We start from the raw sequence: 13,749 nt of genomic DNA, 5'->3' as shown, positions 1-13,749 counted from the left end.
ATTTGGTAAACTTGTTTCTTTTCCATTTGTTTTGCTGTGAAATTGTTTTGCTGTGAGAACCTTTTCTCACTCTAAGAACACATTAATTCTAAGAATGTTGCTGGAATAATAGTGTTGCATCATTAATTAGATTCTACTTCTGTGAACAAAATTTGTTGACATAAAAGTAAAACACTTCTGTTTTTATTATTTTAAAATACACAGCATGATTTTATTTAAATGTTACTCTTTAATGAAATTGAGTTCTCCCTAATATTCTGCTACCTAAACTTTGAAATTAGTTTATTGATTTAATTTGAAACTTTTTTAGATGAATCATCCAGATCTTCTGATACAAGTTCTTGGGATTTTAAAAAAAAATGGTGAGTTTCTTTCATTTTTTTTTTTTTAATTTGTCTTTCTAAAGGTACATGCATTGTTTTATTTTATGGCTAGCCAAGTTAAAACTAAAACTGCTAGCATACTGAGTCATTGTATTACATATGGACATATATATATATATATATATATATGTATGTTTGTTTAATAGGTGTATTAGAAAATATAATTTACCTCTCAGGTCAAAAGTACCATATTAAAATAGATATGTAAAAAACTGCTGCCCTTGGGATAATTTAAATATTAGCTTTGAATATTATGGGCATTTCTTGTGTAAAAGAAGAAAGAAAACCTGTAATTATTAGGAGGTCATTGATGAAGGAAGTTTAGGAAGAGATTTGGAATAAAAATGCATTGAGTACATATGTTTTTTCTCCCCACTTAAAACAATGATAATCATTTATTTGTATCAAGTGAGTTGTACCTATTTTTTTGTATGTACCTTGTCTATCTGGCTTGCCTTTGTAAACAGGACATTCATATAGGTAAAAATACTTTTAAAATAAAATTTAAAAAATTACAATATTCTCCAAATCAGGCTCTAGGTCATGTATTACAATCTACAAGATTATTTTCTTGGTTTTTATTTATTGTTTTTTTCTTGTATTAAAGTAAATGCTTAAGATTAAATTCAAGATCTAGAGCTAGATTTCTGGGGGCTCAAATTGTAGTTCTGCCACTTACTGGTTGTATGTCCTTTGACAAGTTATTTCAGTGTTAATACTTTAGTTTTTTCTTCTGTTAAATGGCAATAATATAGTATCTGTTTTATGAGAAGATTGTTGAAAGGATAAAATAGGTTAAGCCATACTTCAGAAGAGTGCCTGGTATACGATAACCTCTTACTACATTTTTGCTGCTGCAATTGTTATTATTACCTTAAATTAGGAATCCAAAGTACCTAGCAAAAGTATTTGCAGTTTGGCTTAGAGAGCCCTGGTTTTAGCCTTACCCTCTTATTGGCTTTAATGTCAGTTCTAAACTTTTTTCTTTCTTTCTGCTCTATCAACCCTCTTATTTATCAGCTTCCTGCTGGCCATTGTCCTGAGAAATTAGTTTTTAAGGAATAAGTTTGGTACAGTTTATCCTCAAAAGGTATTTTAATATGGTTTTTTTTTTAATACATACTTGTTTCTAATTACTCAAAACTTTAAAGCTTAGGAGGAGGTATACATAGCTTTTACCTCTCCAGACTTACTAGATAGGATCAACTTGGTACAAATATTTAAAATAGGATTTTTGCACTCAAATATGTAAGTAGATCATCTTAAGTCATATAACATAGGTTTATAAAACTCAATTTCATTTTAAAATTTATTATTTTCTCCCTTATGTTCTCATTGTATCCTTTAGAGACCTTTCTCCTGTTCTAATACAGGATTTATTTGTTTATATATTTGTATTCCAAATCTCTTATTGAGCTTTAGGTCTTCTGCACATGTTTTTTGAATAAGTCATTCCAACAGGTATATTGAGAGATTTTCTTTGAATTTCAAATGAAATAATGTTAATCTGTCTATTTTTATTTAGATTAGACAATTAAGTCATGGGGCTTGGAGATACAGAGAAAGACTCCAGGGTGGAAATGTGCTTCATCCAGTTAGTCCTTCCTTAGCAGCTTTGATTAGGCAGAGTTTTTCGTATATTAACAGGAAATGTGGCCAGCAGAGTTAGCTTCTACTTGCACCAATAATTTAAAAGAATTAAACTATCAAAGTATGATAGGTCCTCATTTCATGACTTCGGTGGAAATAACCTTCAGAAGTAAGTGATATCCTCTCTTTGCTGTATCTGTGAAGGTTGTTAAAACTTTGACTAGATGATCTACTTACTTGGAAATATTCAAACTTTTACGGATGTTAAGACCTTTCTTCTTAAGGTGATTATAATTTTCAGACAGTATTTAGGACTACCTGTGGTTTGTGATATACAACAGATGACACCAAGAGAGGTAAGAGATTCTGTTGGGTTGGTGCTCATAATGAGAAGAGTGCATTATTCCACAGAAGCAATGCAAGTGATTTTTAGAAGGAAACTATTACTTAATGTTTACCATACAGTAAATATTTTAAAGATATTGACATTAGCTTACTTTTTTTTTTTCCTCATTAGTATTATATATAGATGTGGAATCTGATTTTCACGCTAAAGTTCCTGTTGTGGTGTGCAAAGATCGGAAAAGGTTGGTAACAATGAAGAGAAAATATTTTAAAAAAAACAAACACCAAACAACCAAATTTGTAGTGAACTGTCTATAAGAGAGAAAAGTTTTGTTTTAGATTTCTTACTGGATTAATATGACTAAGCTAGTTTCTATTCATTAAAAATAGCAAGCTTACCAAATGCATGTGAATAAGAAATAGACTTACCAGACAGTTGAAAATAAAACACTCTAGGTAAAACTTACATTTTTTCCCCTCAAGTTCATTCACTCACCCAGCAGTATTGAGCATTTACTTATACGTAGGTACTGCTTTACTCCAGGGATACAAACATAAATAAGAAATAGCACTTCTTCTCAAGAATTTCACAGTTTGTTAGAATCTAGTTTTTAGTTCACTGAAAAGAAATGAGTCATTGAAGACTGATCTTGCCTTTCAAGTTTGATGTATATAGTACTGAGAGAGCAAAGTACCTTTGAAAAAGGAAACTAAAATAATCTTATCTGAAATCAGTATGGGAGACATAGAAACAATACAGAAATGATAAAGTATTCTTTTATTAATTATTAACTTGTATTTCTTACATTTTAAGATTATTGTATTTTCTTATTCAAAGCTAGAAGAGTCTATGGAGATCTAGTTCAAATTCCTTATTTTCTAAATTAGAAAATTGAGACCTGGAGTGGTTAATCCAAATTGTCCAAATTCACTTTTTAAGGGAAAATTAGAATTGGAAAGGAGGCAGTCTGACTTCTAGTGTTTTTTGCCGCCATGTTGTGTTACATTGCCTCTGTATGGCAACCTCGGATTCATTCTTCTCCCTGCCTCCAAAATATCTCCATTACACTCTGTCACCCCATTTAAGGTAGCTGCAGTTTTCACTTGCATATAACTATAACCTGGGTGTTAATATGTAAAACCTTTCTAATCTTTAATCTGAAGATATCATCAATAAAATCATGAAAGCTTGGCATAGGAAAAATTAGAGTCAATAAGTATAGCTAGCTAGTTCATTATTTCATTTTTTGCTTTTCTTATGTGTAAAGCAAAAAGAATGAACTAGGAAATGATGTTGCACTATTTGACATTGAGGAGATCAATGTCCTTTCATATAAATCAAATTTTGGTGATTCATAATGCTGCTTTTGAAATTAATTTCTCATGAACTTGAATACTAAATGAGGTTGAAATTTATTTCTGAAGTACAAATGAACGTTAAAGACATCTTTCTGCTTGATTTGGTGGCATGCACCTGTAGTCCCAGCTACTTGGGAGGCTGAGGCAGGAGGATCACTTAAGGCTAGGAATTCGAGGTTACAGCAAGGTATGATCAGGCTACTGCACTCCAGTCTGGGCAACAGAGCTAGACCCTGCCTCTTAAAAAAATAAACTAAAATATACACACAAAAAATCTTTATGCAATTTATATGGAACATTAGTAATAGAAATTATATATAATTTTCAGTTAGCTCTAAATTTATTAAAATGTCTATTTTTTATTCCTGAGAATGCCTTGGAATAGAGAAAGATACAAAATAAATAAAAAAAATAAAGAAAAACATTTATTTTTATTATGACTTTCTAGGTACTGTATTAAAATATGGTGACTGGAAAGGGTAGCAGCCACAGGATTTAAAGTATACTGCTTTTTAAGGTATTAATACAGTGATTGCTTTTTTCTCATTCACAGTGGTTTACTTTGTAGAGTAAGTGCAGGAAATGATATGGCATGCCTCACTACTGATTTACTTGCTGCTCTTGGCAAAATGGAACCTGTCTTTACTCCCTTGGTGTTAGCCTTTCGATACTGGGCTAAGGTAAGTGGAATAGAAGGAAAAGTATTTAATCTTCACAATTAGTCAGGCTTTTTCTTGCACTGACATGTAACATAAATTGTAACATGTGGGACAAAGTAATTATCTGTGCCAGACAGAAAGAGGTGTGGCAGCTTCCAGTTAATGGACATCAGAGTAAGGTCTCAAAGCCATATAGACTTACTATTATATTTTAGAATTTTTAATTGTCATAATTTATTCTCTTATATGCTATAGAAATGTTCTTTTATATCTTAATATATGAGGCTTGAGTTTTCAGTCTTGTAAGTTAAAGTTGTAAGGTTATAAAATATGATATGTAAGTTAAGTTTCTTTTGTTGGCATATTTTTTTCCAATCTGTGAGAATGATACTATCTTTCCTCTAATTCATTGATAACCTGCAGCAGTTTCTGATTGGGGGATTAGTTATCTAAGTTTCCTAAACTGGAATTAATTTATATATCTAAAGGCTGTGGTTGTCCTGTGCTCATTTCTTTGGTGTGGGGGTAGGGAGAAGGAATGGTTAAGTAATTACCAATATCAGTCCAAGTCATCAGAGAGAGAGGTTTTTTTGTGTGTGTGTGTTCTTACCATAGCAGTACAGTATTCATCACTTGTTAGATTAGTTGTGAGTAAATTCTCAGTCTTCTCAGAAAACTGATTAAGAAGGTGGTGGCAGAGTGATAACTTCAGAGCAAAAACAGCCAGAGGATTCTCTTTGGAATTTTTTTTTTTTTGATTAGAGGATCCCCTCCCCGCCCTCCTCATATGCTTGGGGCAGCACCAGCTGGATGAATACAGCTTGAAAAATAAGGAATAGTCAGAAAGCCTGAAGTTGGTGCTTCTTTATACTCAATGCCTTTGTATTTGCTGTTCCGTTCGTCCAGAATGTTCTTACCCCAGGTATCCAGAATGTTTCACGTTTACTTTTTTCAAGTTTCTATTCAGATTTCACCTTACTGCAGTTACCTAGAGCAGCGGTCCCCAATCTTTTTAGCACCAGGGACCAGTTTCATGGAAGACAATTTTTCCACGAATGTGTGTGCATGCGCAGGTGGAACTCAGGTGGTAATGCCAGCAATGGGGAGTGGCAGTAAATATAGATGAAGCTTAGGTTCACTTGCCCTTGGCTCACTCACCTCCTGCTGTGCACCACCTCTCTCCCATGTAAAATAGCATTTCCCCTATCATTTTCCCTGCCTTTACCTCGCTTTGTTTTTTCATAACATTTACTACCACCTGCCATACATATACTTACTTGTTTATAATCTGTTTTCTTCCATGAAATTATAAACTCTTTGAGGGCACAGATATTAATCTGTTTCATTGATTCACTTCTGGTCCCCAGTGTTTCTTATTTTACTGTCAGAATGTAGTACACACTCAATAAATATTTGTTGAATAAATGACCCAGTTTCTTAAAAAAGAAAAGATATTTTTAGGCTGGGCATGGTGGCTCATGCCTATAATCCCAGCACTTTGGAAGATGAGATGGGAGGATTGCTTGAGACCAGGAATTTGAGACTGGCCTGAACAACATAGTGACAGCCCATCTATTAAAAAATTGTAAATAATGGTTGAGTGTGCTCATGCATGTCTGTAGTCACCGCTATTCAGGAGACTGAGGAAGAGGATTGCTTGAGGCCAGGAGTTCATGATCCTGTCTCAAAAAAAGACATGCATATATATTTTTGTATGTGGTTATTTGAGTATAGAAAGAGGCATGGAAGAGTACATAGAAGGTTGTTAATAATTGAGCAGATGAGATAAGGAAAAAATATATATATATTTTTAAGAGGTTGTACTCTATTGCTCAGGGTGGAGTGTAGTGGTGTAATCATAGCTTACTGCAAAGTTGAACTCCTGGGCTCAAGTGATCCTCCTATCTCAGCCTCCCAAGTGGCTGGTACTACAGGTACACCACCATGCCTGGCTAATTAAAAATAATTTTTTTTTTTTTTTAAGAGATGGGATATTGCTGTGTTACCTAGCATGATCTTGAACTCCTGGCCTCAGGTGATCTTCCTGTCTTGGCTCCCCAAAGTGCTGGGATTACAAGTGGGAGCCACTGTGCCTGGCTTGAGAAAAATATTTTTGAAAGGTGTCCACAGTAAAAGCACTACATATAGTATAACTCCATTTAACTAAAATATCTATGTATCTTTTTATGCATAAAGAAATGAATGAAAAGATGGTCACCAACATGTTAATGGTTTTTATTTCTAGGTAGTGATATTTCAGGTCATTCATTATATTTTTCTTTGTTGTTTGAACTTTTTACAATGATTAGGGTAGGAAGAACAAGCTATTTTTATTGTGAAAATTAAAAGAAGCTAAGTGGTGGTACTTTTTCCCCTTGATTTTGCAGTTGTGTTATATTGACTCCCAAACTGATGGTGGAATCCCATCTTACTGTTTTGCTTTAATGGTGATGTTTTTTCTACAACAAAGAAAACCCCCTCTTCTTCCTTGCTTACTTGGAAGTTGGGTAAGCATGAGTTTGTGATGTATATATGCATGTATGTATGTAGTTTGCTCTTGCAGAGTGTTCTGCTCAAACATTTTAAGCTGGAATTCTGGTTTGTCTGTTTATCCATCTTTTTTTTTTTTTTTAATAATTTTTCCACTACCAATTTGGAATGCCTTTTCATATAGATTGAAGGCTTTGACCCAAAAAGAATGGATGACTTTCAGCTGAAGGGCATAGTAGAAGAGAAGTTTGTGAAGTGGGAATATAATTCAAGTAGTGCAACTGAGAAAAACTCAATTGCTGAGGAAAACAAAGCTAAGGCAGACCAACCAAAAGATGATACCAAGAAGACAGAAACAGACAACCAAAGTAATGCCATGAAGGAAAAACATGGCAAAGTAAGCTTTTTTGTTTTTGTTTTGGGCTTTTCTATCTGTAGAATTTGTGATGCCTTCGATTGAAGCTATTTGAATAGTAGATTGACCTTGAGTACGCCTCTTGGCCTCATTTTCCTCATCTATAAAGTGAGGGGTTGATCTGGTTTAGTTTTTCAGTACCGAGATACCCTAATGAATTTATATACCTCATTTTGGAAAACTTGTATTGCTTGAATCATGTCAAGGTAATTCTATCTTTTTTCATCTAGGCAAGGAAAATTTCCTTCAGGAGTTGGTCTCTGACCAAACTTTAGCATATGGGATTATTGTCAGATTAGGTGGAGGCCCTGTGCTTTATGAAAGGGTGGCTTGCTTATTTGATCATTCAACATTCATTTATTAAGGACCTGCTATGTGCCTGTCATTATCTTGAGTGCTAGAGAACCAAAGACGAAATACTTAGATTGTGGCTTCTAGATGCTTGTAGTCTTTTGGGTAGACAGATGCATTATTATAGAAGTCCAGACTTTTCCGAAATTATTGCTTTAGCTATACTGAATTATTTGTAGTTCCCTGGATAAACTTCCCTACTCCATTCAACTCTCCCACTTTCCTAGACTACCTTCTACCTCTCTCCTCAAACTACCACAGTGCTCTCAGCTAATGATCTTGCTTATCACTTTGTTGAGAATTCTGAAGCAATCAAAAGAGAACTTCAACACACTCCTACCATTATTTACCACTTGTACTCACATACTCTGCCTTGTGGCCTGCCTTTTTTTTTTTTTTTCTTTTGAAGAGATAGGGTCTTGTTCCATCTCTCAGGCTAAAGTGCAGTGGCCTGATCACAGCTCACTGCAGCCTCCAACTCCTGGGGTCAATCAATTCTCCTGCCTTGGCCTCACAAGTAGCTGGGACTACAAGCACATAACACCATGCTTGGCTGGTTTTTAATTTTTTTGTAGAGATATGGAGTCTTATTGTGTTGCCCAGAGGATTCTTGAACTCCTCCTGGGCTCAAGTGATATTCCCACCTCGGTGTCCCCAAGTGCAGAAATTAAAGCTGTGAGCCGCTGCACCTGGCTGCTGCCTGCTTTCATAAAGGAATTTCCTATGTTCTTATCTAAAGTCATTTTCTTCACATATATTCAGTCCCATCCCTTCTTGTCTATTACAGAACATCACTCTAGCAGTTTTTCTCTGTTCCTCCTAAATTACCTATTTTTCATTTTCTACTGAATTAAGCATGCTTTTATTTCTCCCATTTTAAAGACAAATCTGACAAACTTCCTGTCCCAGCTCCCTTTTGCAGTAAAACTTCTTGTAAGAATTATCTGTATTCACTATTTTCAATTTCTGTTTCCCCTTACCTCACACTAACCAGGCTTTTACCCCATCAAGATGTCAAAACTTATATCATCAATGTCAATAAACCTCCACATTACTAAATCCAGTGGTCATTTCTCAATTTTTATCTTTTTTGACTTATCAGCAACATTTGCCAATTGATTACTTCCTTCTCTGAAAAATTTATTCACTTGACTTTCAGGATATTACACCCATAGCTAGTTATTCCTTCTCAGTCTCCTTTGTTGATTCCTCCTTTCCTCTCCAGTCTCTTAATCTGAAAGTGCTCAAGGGCTCAGTTTGCGATCCCTCTTTTCTTGTGTATGTACAGTCCCTTGGTAATCTTATCCAATCCCATGGATTTTATGTACCCTCTGTATGATCATGGCTCTCAAATTTAAATCTCCAGCCAGACTTCTCTCTTGACTTTCATAATTTTATATCCAACTGTTCATTTAAAGTCTCTACTAAGCTGTCTAATCAATGTCTTAAACTTAACATGTCTAAACTGAACTCCAGATTCTCCCTTCAAACTTGCTCCATACTCCGTTTTCCCATCTCAGTTGATGGCACTCCATCCTTTCATTTGTTTAATTAAAAACCCTGGAGTCATCCTTTATTCCTCTCTTTCTTTCATACCCCATATCAAGTCTGTCAGGAAATCCTGTCATCTCTTCTTCAAAATATATTCAGAATTTGATCACCTCCCACTGCCTCTACTGTTACTATCCTAGTCCTTGACACCATCATCTCTGGCCAAGATTATTGCTACAGTTTCCTAACTGGTTTCCTTGCATAGACCCATGCCCCCTATAGTCTAGTCTCATTTTCTTTCTTTCCTTCTTTTTTTAAATTACTCACCACTGTACTAACGAGGACCTTATATTCTCAACAATCAGAATGGTTCTTCTGAAACATAGGTCAGATCATGTCCTTCCCCCTCCCCACACTCAAAATGCTTCAGTTGCTCTTCATTTCATTTGGAAAAGAAGCCAAACAAAGTCCTTACTGGGTAGCTCTTTGCTTTCCTCTTCTACTCTTCCTCTCACTCTACCACACTAGCTTTCTTGGTTTTCTATTAAAGCTAGTCACACTCCTACTCTGTGTGTTTACTCTGTTACCCATTGCTAGAACACTTTTCCCTCTTCTTCAGATCACACCTTCTCAACAAGTCTTACCCTGACCACTCTATTAAACACTTTTAACCTTCTTCAGCTCCCACATTCCCATACTTTTTATCTTACTCAACTTTTTTTCCCCCGTAGCACTTATCTTCTAACTTACTATGTATTTAGTTATTAAGTTTGTCTGTCTTCTTAAGCTCCATGAAGGCAAGGATCATTTCCCCCCCAGCCACCCCCCCCAAGATATATCCTGAGTGCCTAGAATACTGCCTGGCACATAGTAGGCACTCAGTGAATAGTTGTAGAATTGAATGTGTGAATGACTATTTCATGCCTTTATGCTGCCTAGGGGTCACTTTTACCCGATATTCATCTAGCTAATGCCTTTGAAATTCAGGTATTATACCTCTTCTGTTATGACCCATTGATTTAGAGGTCCATCTTAGCATGTAGCCTTTACTGTAATTGTTAAATTGTTTTTTCCCTGTCCTAATAGTCTATGAAGTAGTACCTCACCTTACTTGAGTGGCAGTATTCACAACATGGACCCAGTAGCCAGGTGGTCTTTAGTCAAATCCTTGCCCTGTGGTATCTACTTCATAGACTTATTAGAATTAATTGTTAATATATATGTAGCTCTTAGAAGAATGAATGGTACATGAGGTCTCATTATTTTATGATATTCCCAACAATGCTGAGGACATGGTAGCTTCTACAGAAATGTTTGCTGAATGAAGGAATTAGTTTTTTGAAAGCCAGGGCATTTACTTAGATTTAAAAAGTAATTATTGTAATGAGGAGCTATAGTAGTTATAATGCGGTGGTTTGCAGTCTTGGCTACACATGAGAATCACTTTAGGGAGTTTTAAAAATCCCATAGCCCAGTCAGTTAAGTCAGAATCTTGGGAGGGGTTTAGAAGGTGAGGTTGGTGTGGAATTCAGGCATTAGGGTATTTTAATGCTTCCCATGTGACTCTAATGCGTAGCCAGGGCCAAGAATCATTGGTTTGGTGGAAAGAATACAGAATTCCTAGGAGTCAATAAACTGAGACTGTGTTCCCAACTTTGCCTCACACTGACAGCTTTTTGGCCAGTTATTCTCAGTTTTTGAAAATGTGATCTCTAAGGTCTTTTCTAACTGAAAATTCATTAATGCTATAGTTTTGAAGCTTAAATGAAAAGTATTTTTTCTTTTCCAGTCTCCTTTAACATTGGCAACACCAAATCAGGTATCCTTGGGACAATTATGGTTAGAGCTGCTAAAATTTTACACACTGGATTTTGCTTTGGAGGAATATGTCATATGTGTACGGATACGAGATATTTTAACAAGAGAAAACAAAAACTGGCCTAAGAGACGAATAGCCATTGAAGGTGAGATATAATGTCTTATGTTTCAGTTGGAGAATATTTTTTGTGTGCCATTAATCATCTATTTTTAAATCCAGTGTCATAAATTTTATCCCTTGCCTTTGTAGCACTATATATGCCACTGGGTTGTTATATATTTAATTCTTTGTCAAGTCCATTATAGTTTTATAGGATTAATACTTATTTAAAGGTTTCTTTATGTAAGTATTATATTGGTTAGGTTATTAGCTTATTTTATGCCTTTATTTTTATTTTTAATTATAAAAATTTTCAGAAGTACAGAAAAATAGAAGTGATTATGAACACAACAGAAATACAGAAAAATGAAAGTTATGAACACTACATAAACATCCTTTTCAATAAATTTGTGTCATAAGATTATGTTAAATTATAATTTTAAAGTCCAGTTTTCATTGTCTTCTAAAGTACTTCATCTGTTAAGTGTGGCTAAGTTAAAGGAAAATAGAACAACTGATGTTGACAAACAAGGTTCCACTTCGAGTCCGAAGAACATTAGGATCTTTGGAGATACAGAAATTAGTAGAGTGACTTCTAAATTCCTAATCAACAATTTAAATTCCACAGCATTTCACTCATCTTTATAGATAGGAAATTGAATTTATGTCCATCATTTTAGTCTGTTCAACCTATACATTATTCTGTTTCCTCACTCCTCTGCTGGCCTTCTCTACTGTTAATTAGACCCAGAAATACTCTGAAAATATTCTGAAATAAGACACTCAAACATGTATTCACATCTTATACTCTCTTTCACATAGTAAATAAATGAAGCTTGAAGACTCCATCCATAATTTCTGTTTTTTTCCCTCCCTCCCTCCCTCTCTTCCTCCCTCCCTTCCTTCCTGTCTTTCCCTCCCTCCTTTCCTTCCTTCCTCCCTCCCTTCTTCCCTTCCTTTCTTCCTTTCTTTCTTTTTTCTTTTCTTTTCTTTTTTTTTTGTTACTTCTTTTTCTTTGCAAAGGGGGAAAAAAAGCTAGGAAAAGCTTTTTAAAGCCTATGGATTTAAATAGCAACAAAAAGTAACAGATGCCCTAACTTTAACAATTTGAAGCCTGGCCTTTCAATCCTTTTACTTACTGATCTTTAGTAGTGGAGAACATATATATTGTCTTTTGGGTGGCACTTGTTCATTTTTCTTGGGGTTTTTTTTTTATATTTAAGTATTAAAAATCTGATAAGCCTACATTTTCAGAACTCTGTTGTATGTTATTAATGATAAGGGTGCAGTTGATGCAGGACTTTTGAGGATTGCCATTTCAGACTGGATCAGAGTTTAAATTTTGGTATAATTTTTTCTTTTTAGGTCTCTTTTTACTTTTCTTTCTTTCTACTTCTTTTTCTTTGTTTTTATGATCTCACCAAAGTTAAACCTTAAAATCAGTATTTTTCACGTTGAAGCTTTGAGAGTTTTAGGTTATGTTTTATTTAAATTGCGAAGAGCATATAACTAACATTAAAGAATAGTATGACCAAAGATGAAAATTATTAATGGGTCCTGGAGCTTGAAAATTTTTATTCAGTGACAATGTATAGGAGTCATATTGGCGTAGCTTCTTTTTCCAGCAATTTCATCTTTGAAACTTTGTAATTACTGAGTTGGCCTTCTTAGCCATTCTCTCTTATTAGTTACCTTATTCTTTTCTCTCTTTCCCTTTTAGCTCTTTATTTTATGAGAGAAACAAAGGAAAAGATACTGCTATTGTGTTTTCCTAACTCAGTTTTCAGCAACTTTCATTGGGACCTTAGGTTGGAAAACCTTGGGAAAATGTACTCTGCTTACAATCTAGCAGTTGGGATCTATTTGTGTAAGCTTGGAAATGTAGTTTGTTAGTAGAGACTTAGCTGTTGACCATTTTCTTTTTTACTAGATCCGTTTTCAGTCAAGAGGAATGTTGCACGGAGCTTAAACAGCCAGCTTGTTTATGAATATGTTGTGGAGAGATTCAGGGCAGCTTATCGATATTTTGCCTGTCCTCAGAGGAAGGGTGGAAATAAGTCTACAGTGGACTTCAAGAAAAGAGAAAAGGGGAAAATAAGCAATAAGAAACCAGTGAAGTCTGACAATATGGCAACCAACTGTTGCATTTTGCTTGGGGAAAGCACAGAAAAAATAAATGCAGAAAAAGATCAACCTGATAAATATGAAATTGAATGTACATCACAGAGATGTATTATTGACAATGACAGTTTGTTGATAAATGAACTAGATTTGGCTGACCGTGGACAGGAATCTTCATCTCTTTCTACCAGTGAAGGCAGTGAATTAGAACCAAAATCGGTTAAGAAACAAGGTGGTTTAGTACCTTCAGAAACTTGTTTAAAAAAGGAGCTCAGCAAGTGTAATTGCATTGATTTATCTAAGTCCCCTGACTCAGGTGAATCTGCTGGAACAGACTGCAGGTCAAATTTAGCAATGAAGAGTTCGCATCAGATTGTGTGCACCGACACATCTGCTACCTCTTGCAACTGCAAAGCTACAGAAGATGCATCTGACCTTAATGATGATGATATTCTCCCCACCCAGGAATTATATTATGTGTTTGATAAGTTTATTTTAACTTCTGGCAAGGTAGGATACAATTTGTAATCAATCTGTAAGATTTTGTTGTATGACTCTGTATTTCTTCATATTAGTAGTTTTTAGATTTAGAAATGTAAGAATAGCTTATGTGGTGGTTACTATTGT

At 34.9% G+C, this 13,749-nt stretch overlaps 1 protein-coding gene across 4 annotated transcripts in view; it reads left to right on the top strand.

The window, feature by feature from the left end:
* The window catches only part of TUT4 (terminal uridylyl transferase 4), a 109,402-nt gene that overhangs the window by 53,734 nt on the left and 41,919 nt on the right, over positions 1–13,749 (top strand). For all 4 annotated transcript variants that reach the window (XM_069479976.1, XM_069479977.1, XM_069479978.1 and 1 more), the window contains 7 exons: positions 311–362; positions 2,491–2,560; positions 4,231–4,357; positions 6,724–6,843; positions 7,011–7,223; positions 10,873–11,047; positions 12,932–13,632. In XM_069479976.1, the coding sequence (XP_069336077.1) occupies positions 311–362; positions 2,491–2,560; positions 4,231–4,357; positions 6,724–6,843; positions 7,011–7,223; positions 10,873–11,047; positions 12,932–13,632 (1,458 nt within the window). The remainder of the gene's footprint in view (positions 1–310; positions 363–2,490; positions 2,561–4,230; positions 4,358–6,723; positions 6,844–7,010; positions 7,224–10,872; positions 11,048–12,931; positions 13,633–13,749) is intronic.

The sequence above is a fragment of the Eulemur rufifrons genome, chromosome 8 (assembly GCF_041146395.1).
Source record: "Eulemur rufifrons isolate Redbay chromosome 8, OSU_ERuf_1, whole genome shotgun sequence".
In the NCBI taxonomy this organism is placed as follows: domain Eukaryota; kingdom Metazoa; phylum Chordata; class Mammalia; order Primates; family Lemuridae; genus Eulemur; species Eulemur rufifrons.
This window is presented reverse-complemented; position numbering and strand designations above follow the sequence as displayed.